Source organism: Mirounga angustirostris, unplaced genomic scaffold (assembly GCF_029215605.1).
Source record: "Mirounga angustirostris isolate CCGP_5_RB_7025 unplaced genomic scaffold, mMirAng1.0.hap1 SCAF_4, whole genome shotgun sequence".
Taxonomy (NCBI): Eukaryota; Metazoa; Chordata; class Mammalia; order Carnivora; family Phocidae; genus Mirounga; species Mirounga angustirostris.
This window is the reverse complement of record NW_026991712.1, coordinates 52,112,652-52,130,251: the sequence shown is the minus strand read 5'-3', so window position 1 is coordinate 52,130,251 and position 17,600 is coordinate 52,112,652. Positions and strand designations below refer to the sequence as shown.

At 38.3% G+C, this 17,600-nt stretch overlaps 1 protein-coding gene across 2 annotated transcripts in view; it reads right to left on the bottom strand.

Annotated features, from left to right (window-relative positions):
• Window positions 1-17,600, bottom strand: part of FABP12 (fatty acid binding protein 12) — a 53,977-nt gene that overhangs the window by 33,446 nt on the left and 2,931 nt on the right. The window contains exon 1 of one of the 2 annotated variants that reach the window (XM_045896318.3): window positions 12,987-13,618. The exons of the other annotated variant lie outside the window; for it this stretch is intronic. Coding sequence (XP_045752274.1) covers window positions 12,987-13,013 — 27 coding nt within the window. The 5' untranslated portion in view covers window positions 13,014-13,618. Of the gene's footprint in view, window positions 1-12,986; window positions 13,619-17,600 lie in introns of those variants that run through there. 2 annotated transcript variants of the gene reach the window in all.

The following is a 17,600-nucleotide window of genomic DNA, read 5'->3' as shown; positions in this document are numbered from 1 at the left end:
TTATATACAGCTGCAGCAACGGTCTCCCAGCACAATGAGATAAAGACTTACAAGAAAGAATGCCAACTGAAAGAAATGAAGAAATAACTAATTGGGCACAAATGCCCCACTCTCTTCCCCTCTGGCAGATAATCACTCTTATGCTCTATCTCCCTCATACTTGTGCTAAGGATTTTCTTAGGAGCTGTCCACCATACCTCTAAACTTATGAGAAGATGCTGGAACAAAGTCCCAAACTAACTAAACTGAAAGAAAAAATTCAAATGCACATCACCTTTCAGTCACAGTCAGGGCACTCCTGGCCTTATTTTGTTTGCCTCAGAAGAGTTGTTCGACATCCTAGGTATTAGGTGGGCCATCCCTCTGTCAGCCAAACAAAACTCATCTGTGGGATTGTATTCAGACAAGGGGGATGCAACTTTGCAAACTCAAACCATCAGCTATCTATGCAGAATGTTACAGATTCCTTCCATCCCATCTTCCGTGTTCCTCAAGATCTCTATGGCAGACCCTGTGCCAGGTTTTATTAACATCATTATCTCATTTAATCTTCTCGGCGTTTTACAGAAACACACACTTTGAAAGATTAGGTGACTTTCCCCAGAGCATACAAGCTACTAGGCAATAGAGCAAGGACAGGGCCGCTGTGACATTAAAGTCCATGCTTTGAATCTTATGTTGTGCTGCTTCTCCACAGTGAGTGGGGAAATCAATGGTAATCCTCCTTGATGAGCTGACACTCAGCTGCTATGTCCTCAGGGTGCTATTGTGACCTGGAAGAGCCAAGCGATGTGGAGAGTCCTGGTCATCTTTCCCAGCACAAGTCTTCGCTTCCCATCCATGAGTGGATCATGTGCCTTTTTTGAGAACTTGTCATTATTCTTCCCCAACCCCCAGAAGCAATGAAGTTTGATGGAAAATTGGCAGAATGTTTTCTTTCTAGTCCCAGTCTACCTTTAGTGGCTGTGAGATCTTAAGGAAGTCATATTCTCAATTCCAAACTTCTAAAATAGAGCAATCATCTCCCATTCTTCCTGAAAGAATCAAATGATAATAGTGTGTATGAGAGTACTTCATAAATGGAAAAATATTCTATGTGATATTCCAGTTCAAGTTTAAATTCCAAAAGTTGGGTCAATGTATTAGTTAGCACACGCCCTCTGGCAAAAAAAAAAAAAAAATTTAAATTGCATAAACTAATTTTGTTCCTTTGCTAATATTGTAGCTAGTGTTCTAAAACGTATTGGTGGTTAAAATGCTGATTTAACAAAAGATGCAAGTTTTGGTAGAAACTAAGATGTTGTCAAATGGGTTTTGACCATTGTGGTTTGTTATGTGGTTCTGAAGCGAAGCCAGATTAAATTGTGATGAGGTCAAGTGGAGATGCACAGCATGAAACCCTGAGGCTGCAAGAGCTGACATCTAGAATAAGAAACAGTTTGATTCCACAGTGTTCTGAAGGGAACAGGTGACTTAGCAATTCTGTCTTCATTTCCTCTTGGTGTGGACTTAGCACTAAAAGAGAGCACAAACTGGACCTCTGTCTCCTTTAATCTGGGTCTCCATCAGATTAAGGAGATTAAACTGGAGACTGCAGACACAGGGAAGTGCTAACTTCAAGACCAAGTAAGCAGTTGCAAGCCATCACAGCTCACTCAGAACCCAATTTATCCCAAGGAGTTTTTAGAATGAAATATGTTCCTTTAACTCTTAACTTAAAAAAAAAAAAAAAAAAAGGCAGGCTTTTACTAGTTACAGAAATCTTCCATCTGGGTGATAACCAGAATTTTCTTTACTATTACCAAGTGCTTTCAAATATCATATCTTACATGAGGAAGGATTATTCTCTTTTTATAGATGAAAATACTAAATTTCAGAGAGACTAAGCCACATAGATAGTAACTGGTAGAGGTCAAATGTGAACCTGAATCTTCTTTTTCAAAATATCTTAAGTGTTTTTCTATGTGTTAGTCCTTTTAAATTTCATCAGTGAAATTCTGGGGTCATTTAAAACCATGGCTTTGAAATCAGTGACACAACTAACAAACCCAAGGCAAATGCTCAATTTTCATAAACCACTTATTGTGGGTTTTACAGGATAAAACCAATTTGCAAGTTTATTTCCTGTTGTTCTCCCCACAGTTACTGAACTTGTCACAACACACATCAAAACTTTTCTGTTACTGTTTTGTAAAAAATTCCATATGACTCTAACATCGTCTTTTAAATGCTGAAACTAACTTCCCTATGTATGTGCTGTCTCTTGACTCAGAACATAAGGTTTTTTAAGAACAGGGCTATTTTTGGTTGGTGCCAGGGTTGGGGAGTGGAAGGGATGGGAGGCAGAGGATTTGGGGTTGAGCTCTGGTCAGGTTAACTCAGGTGTCCAGAAGAGGGCGCTGGAATGTCCATAGGAAACCTTTAATCTCAGATGTGCAGAACGTTTTTGATAATAATTAAAATCGTACCATGTTTTAAACTTGCATATGCCTAGGATAATGTTTATAAAACATTAGGCGACTCCAATTACATTTTAGAATTATCCACACCAGGCACTTAACTTCTGAGAAGTAAGAAATATTCCCAAGTTACCATGTCAAACAAACACGAAAAGGAGCAGGGAAGGTTTGTGTGTGTGTGTGTGTGTGTGGTTTTTTTTTTATTATTATGTTATGTTAATCACCATACATTACATCATTAGTTTTTGATGTAGCGTTCCATCATTCATTGTTTGCATATAACACCCAGTGCTCCATGTAGAATGTGCCCTCCTCAATACCCATCACTAGGCTAACCCATCCTCCCATCCCCTCCCCTCTAGAACCCTCAATTTGTTTTTCAGAGTCCATAGTCTCTCATGGTTCGTCTCCCCCTCCGATTCCCCCCCTTCATTCTTCCCCTCCTGCTATCTTCTTTTTTTTTTTTTTTTTAACATATATTTTATTATTTGTTTCAGAGGTACAGGTCTGTGATTCAACAGTCTTACACAATTCACAGTGCTCACCATAGCACATACCCTCCCCAATGTCTATCACCCAGCCACCCTATCCTTCCCACCCCCCACCACTCCAGCAACCCTCAGTTTGTTTCCTGAGATAAAGAATTCCTCGTATCAGCGAGGTCATATGATACATGTCTTTCTCTGACTTATTTCAGGAGCGGGGAAGGTTTGATGAGGAATTATAGACAAACTAGCCAACTGTGCCTTGACCCACAAAACTGCACGTAGCCCATTAGGAGCTGAATCTGGGAACTGTCTGATATTAATGAGCAGAGAATCAAGAACATGAACTTCCTGCCAAGTCGGGCAGGTGGGGCCATTACAATTACTGTCTCCTGATCAGCCTGCTCACAGGTTCAGACCTGACCCTGCTTTTCCAGGGAGGGGCTCCCCGGGACAGGCAATCACAGACTTGGTTCTCTGACCCCATCCAAACCCAAGATCTACTAGAGAAGACCTTTCATCTCTGCTGTGGATTTCTTCATTGAGAGACCTAAAGAGTCCTCCGTATAAGACATTCTACCCTAGACCAAGAGTGAGGTAAAAACAGGGAGGGCCACAATCTGTTTTCTAAATGAATACTTTCCCCCCAATCAGTAGGTGTCTGCAGGAGTGGCTAAGATTCAGGGGCTCAAATTGATCAACCCCAAGTGGGTTCAATTTAGCTTTATTTTTAAATTATATCCTGATTTCTATCTACTGGAGTGTGTACAGGAGGAGAAAGCACAGGAAAATACCAATAAAAAAGAACATCAAGTAAAACAAATCATATATCCAGAATAAGAAAACAAACAAGCCAATTAAAAAGTACGTACTGCAATGAGCACTGGGTGTTATACACAAAAAATGAATCATGGAACTCTACATCAAAAACTAATGAAATACTATATGGTGACTAACATAACAAAAATAAAATAAAAGCAAAAAAAAAAAAAAAAAAGGATATTTCACCAAGAAGTGTGAGGAGGTGCCTGGGTGGCTCAGTTAGTTAAGCATACAACTCTTGATTTCAGCTCAGGTCATGATATTAGGTCATGAGATCAAGCCCTGTGTCAGGCTCCCTGCTCAGCATGGAGTCTGCTTGAGATTCTTTCCCTCTGCCCTTCCCCCTGTTTGTATGTGGGCTCTCTCGCTCTCAAAATAAATAAATAAATCTTTAAAATATAAATAAATAAAACCACAGTGAGATACCACTACACACCTGTTAGAATGGCTAAAATGAAAACAACTCACCATTCAGCATATACGCAAAATGTAGAACAATTGAACTTCTTAAGCATGCTGATGATGACATAAAATGGTACAGCCACTTTGGAAAACACTTGGGCAATTTCTTTAAAAAGCAAAAAAATACCCCCCCCAAAAAATACACCTACTATGTAATCTAGCCATTCCATTCCTAAATATTTCTAAGAAAAATGAAAGCATCATGTCCATATAAAAACTTGTTCATTAATATCTAGTATTCGTAATTGTCAAAAACTGAAAACACTCCTAATGGCCATCAATTAGGTGAATGAACAAACTATGATATATCTGTACAATGGACTACTACTCAGCAATAAAAAAGGAATGGGGTGCCTGGGTGGCTCAGTTGGTTAAGTGTCTGCCTTTGGTTCGGGTCATGATCCCAGAGTCCTGGGATCAAGTCCCGCATTGGGCTCCCTGCTCAGCGGGGAGTCTGCTTCTCCCTCTCCCTCTACCCTTCCCCCCTGCTCATGCTCTTTCTCTCTAATAAATAAATAAAATCTTTAAAAAAAGGAATGAATATTAATATACACTACAACATGGATAAATCACAATGTAATTAACCTTAGTGAAATAAGCCAGACAAAGAAAGTGTATATACCACATGAGTCCATTTATATAACATTCTAGGAAATGAAAACTAATGTGACATGACAGAAGGTAGATCGGTGGCTGCCTGGGTATAGTTGGTAGGGATGGGAGGAGAAGGGAGGGATAGCAAGGGGCAGGAGGAAACTTTTGGAGATGATGGATATGTTCATTATCTTTATTATAGTGATGGTTCCATGAGGGTATATAGAAGTCAACTTTTCAAATTGTATACTTTAAATATTTGCATTGTTTTTAGATATCAATGATACCTCAATAAAGCTGTTTTAAAAATACCATGAACAGTGAAATGTTTCCTTTTCTTCTTTATTTTATGCAACAAAGTAATATGTATGTCTGCAAAAACTAATACTAGGCCTCATAGTGAACAATAGCAATACTTTATGTACAAATGTCTCTTCAATCTACTTTTTAAAGTAAACTGTTTTTCAGAGTATTTTTCTTTCTTCAAAATTTTTATTTAAATTCTATTTAGTTAACATACAGTGCAATATTGGTTTCAGGAGTAGAATTTAGTGATTCATCACTTATATACAACACCCAGTGCTCATCACAAGTACCCTCCTTAATGCCCATCTAGCCCATCCTCCACCCACCTCCCTCAGTCAACCCTGTTTGTTTTCTATTGTTAAGAATCTCTTATGGCACGTATTGAATGGAGTACTGTGTGTTATATGCAAACAATGAATCATGGACCACTACATCAAAAACTAATGATGTAATGTATGGTGATTAACATAACATAATAAAATAAAATTTAAAAAAAAGAATCTCTTATGGCTTGTTTCCCTCTTTTTTTTCTCTCCTTTCCCATATGTTCAGCTCTTTTATTTCCTAAATTCCACGTATGAGTGAAGTCATATGATAATTGTTTTTCTCTGACTTATTTCGCTTAGCATAATACACTCTAGCTCCATCCATATCATTGCAAATGGCAAGATTTCATTCTTGTTGATGGCTGAGTAATATATTATATATATATATATATATTCCATTACATATATAAGATGTATACCACATCTTCTTTACCTTTCCATAGTTTGGCTATTGTTGATAATGCTGCTATAAACATCAGAGTGCATGTACCCCTTTGAATCTGTATTTTTGTATCTTTCAGGTAAATACCTAATAGTACAATTGCTGGATCGTATGGTAGCTCTATTTTCAACTTTTTGAGGCATCTCCATACTGTTTTCCAGAGTGGCTGCTCCAGTTTGCATTCCCACCAACAGTGTAGGAGGGTTCCCCTTTCTCCGCATCCTCACCAACATCTGTCATTTCCTGACTTGTTAATTTTAGCCATTCTGACAGGTGTGAGGTGGTATCTCATTGTGGTTTTGATTTGTATTTACCTGATGATGAGTGATGTTGAGCATCTTTTCATGTGTCTGTCAGCCATCTGATGTCTTCTTTGGAAAAATGTCTTCTGCCCATTTCTTAACTGGATTACTTGTTTTTTGGGTGTTGAGTTTGATAAATTCTTTATAGATTTTGTATACTAATCCTTTATCAGATATGTCATCTGCAAATATCTTCTCCCATTCCATAGGCCACCCTCTAGTTTTGTTGATTGTTTCCTTCACTGTGCAGAAGATTTTTATATTGATGAAGTCCCAATAGTTCATTTTTACTTTTGTTTCCCTTGCTTCCAGCAACATATCTAGTAAGAAGTTGCTCTGGCCAAGGTCAGAAAGGTTGCTGCCTTTGTTCTCCTCCAGGACTTTCATCCATTTTTAAATTTCTTTTTGTGTATGATCTAAGAAAATGGTCCAGTTTCATTCTGCATGTTGCTGTTCACTTTTCCTGATACCATTCATTGAAGTGACTGTCCTTTTTCCATTGGATAGTCTTTCCTGCTTCGTCAAAGATTAGTTGACCATAGAGTTGTGGGTCCATTTCTGGGTTTTCTATTCTGTTCCATTGGTCTATGTGTCTGTCTTTGTGCCAGTACCATGCTGTCTTGACAACCACAGCTCTATAAGATAGCTTGAAGTCTGGAATCATGATGCCTCCAGCCTTGTTTTTCTTTTTCAGGATTGCTTTGGCTATCGGGATCTTTTGTGGTTCCATACAAATTTTAGGATTGTTTGCTCTAGCTCTGTGAAAAATGCTGTTGGTATTTGGATAGGTATTGGATGTGTCAATTGCTTTGGGTTGAATGGACATTTTTAAAATGTTTGTTCTTCCTATCCATGAACATGGAATTTCAGAGTCTTAACTATAGAAAACAAACTGATGGTTACCAGAGGGGAGGTAGATGGAGGATGAGTGAAAAAGGTGATGGAAATTAAGGAGGGCACTTGTGATGAGTACCAGGTGTTGTATGGAAGTGTTGAATCACTATATTGTACACCTAAAACTAATATTATACAGTATGTTATGTAACTGGAATTTAAATAAAAACTTAACAAATAAAATAAAACTTTTAATCATTTCTCAGTAAAAAAATAAATAACATAAGCTGGTTTTACTACCTTTGATTTTAATTCTTTAGTATTATTTTTCTAACTTTAAATAACAGACTTAAACTATTATTCTTTTCAATTTTCCAACTTAAGATTCTCTAGAAGTCATATCACCTCTCCCTTTTCTCAACTTCCTTTTATCATGTTATTTCTTAGATTTCCTCAGTTTCTCAAAATCTTGAGATATTTTTTTTTCTTCATGGTCAAACATATTTTTCCACACAGTTTTTTGTTTTTCTTCATCATGTCTTTACTAACATCTCACAATGTATAGTCACAATACCTAATGCTTGGAAACCACTTCTTTCTTCTTCTTAAGACAGTCTTCCTAGAGTCTACTTACTTGATTTCCTGGTTTGCTATTCAATTATCATGCAAAGTTTCTCTTCTTTGTCTCACTAACTACTGTGATAGTTCCCAATTCTTTCTATCCCATTTCTTTTTCATGGTTTCTACTACTATCTTGCTGGATTATGCCCTCAAGTAATTTATGAAAATGATGCCTGGCACCTAAAGTTTCTGAGTCCTTCCGTATTGAAAATGGCCTTTATGCTCTTCCTAGACTTAATTAAATTGACTAGAGGAGAGAATGCTAGGCTAAAATTATTTTTCTATGAACATTTTACTTTTGAAAAGTCTAATGCATCAGTCTGATTTCTTCTTCTATGCAGGTGATCCATATTTTTTTTTAATCTTGGAAGAAGTTTCTATTTTATGCCTTATCTTTAAAAGTACTGAATTTTCATGAAGTTATATCTTGATGAGCGTCTTTTTTATTCGATCTGCTCATCACTCAGTGGATTGCTTCCATAAGAAGGTTCTTTAGCTCTGGGAAATTCTCTTAGTTCTTTCATTATTTCTTCTCCCTTGATTTCCCACCCCCTTCCCCACCCTTTTAGTTTTGTTTTAATTCTTTTCTTTCTGGAATTCTTACTATACAACTTGTTGATATTTTGGCTTGACCTTCTGTTTTTTTTTTAAGATTTTATTTATTTATTTGACAGAGAGAGAGAGAGAGAGCTCAAGCAGGGGGAGTGGCAGGCAGAGGGAGAGGGAAAAGCAGGCTCCCTGCTGAGCAAAGAGTCCAACAGGGGGCTCCATCACAGGACCCTGGGATCATGACCTGAGCCAAAGGCTGATGCTTAACCAACTGAGCAACTCAGGTCCTCCCTTTTTTTGTTTTCTGATTGCTCAACACTTATTTTATGAATACGACATCTTCACATTTCTTTTTTTGACCATAAAATTTTAAAGTTTAATTAAATCTATCTTCTTACTTCTGATTTTCTTACTTTATTAAGTTGATTTTGGCCACCTGTAAATTTTATATGTAGTTTTCTTGATGTTCATCTTTTTTTTAATGTTCAGTTAGCCACTGTATAGTAATTAAGTTTTTGATGCAGTGTTCAATGATTCATTAGTTAAGTATAACACCCAGTGCTCATTACAGCATGTGCCCTCCTCAATACCCATCATCCTGTCACCCCCTCCCCTTACCCCCACCCCCTCTGAAACCCTGAGATTGTTTCCCCCGGGGTCCATAGTCTCTCATGGTTCATCTCCCTCTCTGATTTCACTTCTCTTTAAGGACAAGAAATAGAGTTCACAGATTCAAATTTTTCTTTTGTTCTCTAAATTACCAGTTACTTTCTATTTCTTTTTCTTGGTCTTTTAAACTGTGGATTTTCTTTATATATATATAGTGATGTTTGGTTGTTCTTTTATATTTATATTTTATGTTTTCTATTTCAAGATAACTGGTGTAGGTTTTCTTTTCTGCTGCATATGTATTTCACTTTCCCACTAGGGAAAGCTCCATGTTAGACTGAATAGGCAGAAGGCTCCTAAATGTAGAGAGCTTAATAATATCTACCATAGGAGCCTTGATTCACCCCAGACAGTTCTTTAATTCTTTCCTAGAGAAGAATTCTAAGGTCAGAGGAAGGTGTGTAGGAGAAGAGTGTGGGAACCAATTGACAAAGTCATTTTGTAACCAGATTTTGAATTAACTCCTGGGGTTTTTTTTCAACTTTTTATTTGAAACAATTTTAGATTTACAAGAAATTTCAAAAATAATACAGATCATTCCCATGTACACTTCACCCAGATTTCCCCAATGATAACATCTTACATAACATTATAAAAGCCAAGAAACTGATATTGGTACAATACTATTGATAATCTAGACTTAGTCAGATTTTAACAATTTTGCACTATTCTTTTTTATGTGGCATAGTTCTGTGAAATTTTATGATATGTATAGATTAATGTAAACACACTAACAGGATATAGAGCTGTTCTGTCACCACCAAGAAGTATGCTTCATGCTACCCTTTTATAGTTGCCTTCCCATCCACCCCCAATCCTAATCGATTCCTAGCAACTACTGCTTTATTCTTCACAATTATAACTTTGTCACTTCCAGAATGTTATATAAATGGAATCATACAGAATGTAGTTTTCTGAGATTGGCTTTTTTAACTCATTACAGTGTCCCTGAGACTCATCCAGTTATTTGCTTATTAATAATGTGTCTTTTTTATTGCTAAATAGTGTTCTATTGTATGGATTACCACAGTTTGTTTATCTAGCCACCCATTGAAAGACATTTAGGTTGTTTCCATTTTGGAGCTATTGCAAATAAAGATGCTATGAACATTTATCTATAGGCTTTCATATGAACATAAATTTTCATTTCTCTAGGATAAATACCCAGGAATGTGATTATATAGTCAGATGGTAACTCCATGTTTAACTTTTAAAGAAACTGCCAAACTTTTTCAGAGTGGCTCTACCATTTACATTCTCCAAGTAGTGTATGAGAGATTCAGTTGCGCTGCATCTTGTCAGTACTTAGTATTATCAGCAGTTTTTATTTTAATCATTCTAATAGGTATATGGTACTTTAATTTACATTTCCCTAATGCCTAATAATATAGAACATCTTTTCCTGTGCGTATTCACCATATGTCTATCCTCTTTAGCAATATCTTTGGTCCAATCTGTGCTTGGATTGATTGCCTTTTTTCTATTGTTTAAAGAGTTCTCTCTGGGGCACCTGGGTGGCTCAGTTGGTTAAGCAACTGCTTTCAGCTCAGGTCATGATCCGGGAGTCCCAGGATCGAGTCCTGCATCGGGCTCCCTGCTCAGTGAGGAGTCTGCTTCTCCCTCTGACCCTCCCCCCTCTCATGCTCTCTCTCTCTCAAATAAATAAATAAAATATTTTAAAAAAAGAGTTCTCTCTATATTCTGGATATATATCCTATTGTTTAAAAAACTGAAGACTAATTTCTAAAATGGGGAAAAAGAAACAATCTCTAGGAAGGATTTTCAAATTAAAAATGTGTTTTTCATTTGCTTCCTTATTTTCTTAGCCAAGACACAAAATATTTAGATTGACAAATATGCCCTGAGAAAATCATCAGATAAAAATCTCTTTGAAAGCAAATGTCATTTATGATGCAATTAATTCTTGATTCTCATTTGTCTGGCAACTGTTAAGCATTTTTCAGGTGAAATATTATACTCTTACTGGCATGTTACTAATTATCTTTAAACACCTTAATATTATTAATGACCATGTTCATAAATACATTTTGATTGAATTATCTTGAATTAGGATAAAAATGAGATGACTTTGACAAATGAACAGAAGTGGAATTTCTTGAGAAATTTCTTTGATAATATGAAGTCAACTATTTGAATATATTTCAACAATAATCTAAAGATGGGCTTCTAACCCTAAAGAAAAATATAGAAATGCCTATTTTATTTCTATTTATTCTCTTTAATAGGCTGGAAAAACCTGGAGTAACAGTTGTTTCCTAGAAGCTATTTCACAAAAGGAAACTGAGTGCTCTTCTGAAACAAGGCTGAGATATAAACACACTGATTTAAAATTTATTAAAAAAAGAAGAAGAAGAAGAAGAAGAATGCAGGGCTCAGACTACAATTTCCTCCAGAAATTTCTCAGCTTTCTCCACAGGTGTTCTCAAAAGGCTATGACCATCTCACATTTCCATTCCTCCACCTGCATTCCCTCCCATGTCCTCACATCATGGCACTGAGGTCAGTTTTCCAGCCATAGCGGGGCTTCTGTTGGCACCTGCTGACATCACTCTCCCTGGGGTTGTCATAGCCACACAAATGCTCTGTTCTGGCAACTGCTGTTTTAAAGTCAAGGAAATAACTTTGTCTGGCTTAGATCAAACCCTAGCATTGGTAAACACCAGGAGTTCTCAGCAACAGAGCTATTGACATTTGGACAGGATAATTCTCTGTTGTGGGGGATGTCTTGTACAGTCTTGGGAAAGAAGAAAGTCCTGCCATTTGTGACAACAGGGATAGAACTTGAGGGCATTATGCTAAGTGAGATAAGTCAGACAGAGACAGACAAATAGCATATGATATCACTTATATGTGGAGTCTAAAAAAGCCAAACTCACAGAAACAGAGTAAAATGGTGGCTGCCAAGGGCTAGGGGGTGGAGGAATTGAGGAGATGTTGCTCGCAGGGTACAGACTTACAGTTAGGAGATAAATAAGTTCTGGAGATCTAACACACAGCATTGTGATCATAATCAACAATACTGTATTATATACTCCAAAGTTGCTAAGAGACTAGATTGTAAACGTTCTCACCACAAAAAAAGAAACACTAATTATGTGACATGATGGAGGTGTCAGATAATGTTACAGTGGTAATCATACTGCAATATATAAATGTATCAAATCAACACACTGTACATCTTAAACTCACACAATATTATATGTTAATTAACCCTCAATTTTTAAAAAATAAAACATAAAGAGCATTTTCCATACCCTGAAAAAGAAAGAAGCATATTTGAGCATAGCTTGATTGACCCAAATTCCCAGTTATACTCAAGTTAGGTCCTAATTCTTAGAATTAATATATTTGCAAATTCTAAGATTCTGATTATAAGTATGCTTAATTTTTTAAATTTAATTAGCCAACACATAGTACATCATTAATTTCAGATGTAGTGTTCAACAATTCATCAGTTGTGTATAACACCCAGTGCTCCTAGTATGCTTGATTTTTTTTTTTTAAGATTTTAAAAATTTATTTATTTGACAGAGAGAGAGACAGCGAGAGAGGGAACACAAGCAGGGGTGGGTGGGAGAGGGAAAAGCAGGCTTCCAGCTGAGCGGGGAGCCCGATGCACGGCCTGATCCCAGGACCCTGAGATCATGACCTGGGCCAAAGGCAGACGCTTAACGACTGAGCCACGCAGGCGCCCCTAGTATGCTTAATTTTTAAAAGAAAAATTTTAAGAACCTGAATTTGCTGCTACTTTATTAGTTCAATGTATTAATGCTTAAAATGGAAACTAATACAATTATATATCTTTAGATAATTTCTAGTTTACTTTTTTAAATTTATGGCAACTCCTAAACATAAGCCAAAATGGTGATGATTGACTTTAAAACTTAACATCTTTGCTCTGAATATATTATCAACAAAATGAGCCCATTAAATAAAACTGTTCCTTGGATTCCAAGGGCACTGATCTATTCAAGAACTGCTTTGTTGGCCCTATACGAGTAGACAAACATTTAATGTTGGCTAAAATATAGACTTATCACAAAAAAGGCAGGAAAGACCAGAATCTAGTCTCCCTTGGTTGTTTTAGGACTCACCCCATGGAAGAAGTTCTGTTTCCCCATTGAGTATCCAGATATTGGCCACAGTCTAGTCCCTTGGAGGTTTCTATTGTCCCAGAAAAGCAAGATTCTGTCAACTTCCCCCAGATGCACGCTGGGTACAAATCCTGCTTATGCTGACCCTGCCCCACTGTCTCCTTGCAACGGGCCTCTGTGCCCAGATTTCTGAGTTTGGCCTGAAAGAGAATATGTAGTAAGGCAAGGGACTTTAGTAAAACACACAGCAGAATAATTTATAGAGATATTAAATTCGATCTTATTTTTCCTATAGTGTAAGACTCAGGACAGAGTGCAAATTTTTTTCTCTCTTCCTTATGCTTTTTACCTAAGCAGTTTCATCCCAGAGGCTTCTGGTATTCACAGGGAAGAAACAGTAGGACCTTTTTTTGACAGCTTGGCCTGGAAGATGCCCTAGAGCAAACCTCTAGGACCAGGGCAAGAGGAGGTGGATGGGAGCAGACAGACTGAGAAGGGATAGGTTTTCAAGAGCGGTAGAGACCCGAAGTCTCTTCTTGAGTAGAAATGCTGAACTCTAATGGGGGAAGCCAACAAAAACACATGAAGGCTGAGTTGGATACCAGGAATGAGGGAGGAGCCAGCTTAGATGGGCTCTTATGCCTCTACTCAGTCGAAGGGGGCTAGAGCTGCCCACCTGCAGAACTTGGATGGGGGGAGCATTAACTGTGATCAAAAACACCTATTGCCTAATGCCCTTAATTGTGAAAATACCCTCCTGCTTGACCCTCAGGAAGGGGAAAGAATTCCCCAAACCTGACTAGGATCAAAAAAATAAAGCTCACAACCGGACCAGATATAATTTGATTTTGAACAAATAAGGGAATGTGACATTTCTTAGGCCCAAGTATTATGCAGCAAATCCATTGTTACTACAATGCCTCACCCGCTCCAGTTGCTTAGGAGTTTCAACCAGATGCCTTCAGGGAACATTAAGAAAAAAAAATCTCTTAGCAAATATTACTGCTTAAAGTGGGTAGCCGGAAGGGCTTTCAAACTCATTTAACAGAATTACACAATTTATTATTTATTTATGTGATCAGTAGAATTAGACTCATGGAAGCTAAACCTTACAAATCCCATTTCACATGAGACAGAAACTGGGTCCTAAGAGAGCTCGGAGGTCATAACTCTTGGGTTCTAAGAACCGAAGTGGAGGACTGGTGTGGAACACTCCACACGTTATGCAGGAAGACATGATTTGGTGTAAGCCTCTCCGGGAGAATCAGCTCTGGTGTTGTGAGTAGTACAGGATGGGCTGACAGGCAATGTCTAGAGACCAAAGTACAAACAACAGATGAGTGAAACCTGATTTAAGGTTGAGCCTGAGGACAGCAAGAGGGAGGAATGATTCAACTGTAGTCTTTAAGGTGATATTTTTCCCTTTAAAATAGGGTTTTGCAATATACTAGATTTCTGATACTTCATTGGAAACTTCATAGGATTTTGTGCATAGATTTTCCAAACGCTTGAGAAAATTCAATTCTACAAATATTCACCAGGTCTCTACCATGTATAATGCATTATAGTAAACACATGGGAGAGAGAAAAAGGTGAAGAAGACACAGTCCCCTCTTACAACTTAGTGGGAGAGATGGAAACAAACATAAATCAGTCTAACACAAGAAACAGCAGTTCATATATTAAAAGAAAGTAATATCAGTAGCTAAGATTTGTTGAGAGCTTTCTAAGATCTGAGCACTAATATGCACTGCAACAGTCTAAGGGATGTTTATAGATGAGGGTACTGAAGTCCAGAAGGGTTATAAGAAACTTGCCCAAGGCCATATCACTAAGAAGGGTAGATCTGGAATTTGAACCCAGAGATACTGACCCCAGAACTCAAGCTGTTAAACTCTGCTCTGAGATACAAGTTATATGTGATAGTAGAATGGGGCAAGAAAAGGCTAAGTCATTCATAGAGAGGAAATCAGGAACCAATAAAGACTTCTCGATCCTTCTTTTAAAAAATTGTTTTTATTTATTTATTCGTCAGAGAGAGAGTGCACAAGCAGGAGTGGCTGGCAGAGAGAGAAGCAGGCTTCCTGCTGAGCAGGGAGCCTGATGCGGGACCCTAGCTCAGGATCCTGAGATCATGACCCAGGCTGAAAGCAGACGCTTAACTGACTGAGCCACCCAGGTGCCCCTTGATCCTTCTACTTATTAGGAGAAGAAGCAAAATGGGCAAGCTCTGATTAATTTCATTTTCAAAAGCAAATGCATTCCTTTTGCTTATTTATACTCCCTATATAAGCCAAAATGTTATTAGATGTAAGAGTCCTTGAAAGAGAAATCTGTCATTTAATTATTTTGGAAACCCCAATATTTTTCACATATTTTCCCCCATAAATTTACATTTTTCCTTATCCCTGCAGTGAAAGTATAATGTTCTTTTTACTATGTTTTATTTTTTTCCAATATGCTTCTTTTTGTTTGTTTTTATTTAAATTACAGTTAGTTAACTACAGTTAGTTTACATTACAGTTAGTTAACAGGGTAATATTAGTTTCAGGTGTAGAATTTAGTGATTCAACACTTCCATACAACACACAGTGCTCATCACAACAAGTGCCCTCCTTAATCCCCATCACCTATTTCTCCCATCCCCCTTACTGGGTTTTATTTAGAATAATGTAATTTTATTAGTCAATCTTTATGTCTACAATTAATATGATGTCTTTGAATACAAGTAATATGTTGCATTACATTGCTCTCAAACAATCTAAACCCTTCACGGAGCCCTGATCTCTTCCATTTTCCATTTTCAGGAGACCTGTATCAATAATTTACTATAATGTGTATTTAATGGAGGGAAGGACTAAACAAAAAAGAGTCTGTGACTTTTCTAGCAGTGTAGATCACTCTCTAAGTGAGATTGGAATAGAACATGTAACTTCACTCCCAGTCTTGGGCTCAAGCAACCTGCCACACCAAGTGGCAAAGTAAATGAGGTTTGGCAGAGCTGATGGAATAAAATTAGGAACAATGCAAACAGTCCCCCCAAAAAATCAGCGTACTCTCTCTGAAATCCTCCCTAAGAGATTTGTCATGTGGAGATTATTCACACCCACAGTAGCCACTTTGTAGGTTTTCTCATTATAAAACGTACACTTCTTCGTCTTCGACTCAGTTGTACGTTACACCACAATGTTGTATCATTTGTACCATGATAGATTTTGCTAGAATGGGAGCAAGCAAGGAAGGGAATGAAAAAAATGAAGACCTTTAGTAATGGAAGTCTAGGAACTCGATCTCAAAGTGTCTGTTTTAGTCGGGTCAACTCTCATTTTGGAGCTTCAGAAGCTGGGCATGTCCAGGCTCACCAGAGAAAGACATGTTGGTGTGAGCTTGCCTTTTCTGATGGCAGGCCCAGATTGCTTATGATTGAACTCATTCCACAATTGTTTCCAAAGGGGGCTGAGTCTTTAGTCGCAATAATAATCCTGAAGCCAAGCTGCAGAGCTCTTGGCCACTGATTTTGCAGCCTTAATACAGTTGGGTGATTTTCCTAGGGCCTGGCAGATGAGCAGTTGTTTCCCTGAGTGGGCTCGGTGAACGTCCTGCCTGATAGGGGACCATCCCAGTGTCTAGGATAAGAACGACTGTTTACCAGAGGAGCATGAGCAGCTCTGGGATGGAGGCTCCTAAAATCCTGTCACTACAGACTTTCTGGCACCAGAGAGCCTCAGAGGTCAAGGGTCCAGCACCCAGAGAAAGCCACTCACTATATTAAGGGAGCCTTGGGGCTGGGCTCTGTGTTGCTGTGTACTTTGGGGTTCGAGCAACTAAGAATTAGAGAAGTTTCCTGTTTGGAGAGGAGGGAGTGAGTGAGCTGTGACTTCTCAGTCACCACCCAAGTGATGGCACCACAGGCAGGAGACACGAGAAACAGGCCTGAGGTGCTGGGCTGAGGCACATAGAGGGACAGTGGGCATCAAACAATAGTTAACAGCTGAGGGCCATGCTTCTCCACTTCGGAGAAGGTCATCTAGACCCTTAAGGACACTCAGTTAGCTGGACGCTAACTGACTAGCAAAAGATATTTATCTACATCCACACATGCACACACACACTTTGCAGATGTGATTTCAGGATCTTGAGATAGGAGGCTATTCTGGATTAACTGAGGGAGTGCTACATGCCATCACAAGGTCCTTGTAAGAGAGAGGCAATGGGAGATGCTCACACACATACACAGGAGAAGGTGACGTGAAGACAGAGATTCGAGTGATGGGGCCACAAGCCCCTGAGCACCAGCAGAAGCTGCCAGAATTCCAGCAGAATCTGGAAGAGGCAAGGAAGTGGTTCTCCCCCAGAGCCACCAGAAGGAGCTGGCACCTGCTGACATTGTGGTGTTGGTCCAGTGACATTGCTTTCAGACTCTGGCCTCCGGAACTGAGAGAACAAATTTCTCTTGCTCTAGGTCACCTAGTTTGTGGGAATTTGCTCTAGCAGCCACAGAAAAGGAATACAGGTTATTATCTAATACAACTTTATTTATCTATACCTACAAAGCCCGCCACACATAGTCAGGATTCAGATAGCAATAGCCCAATGAACCACAGCGGGGACTAG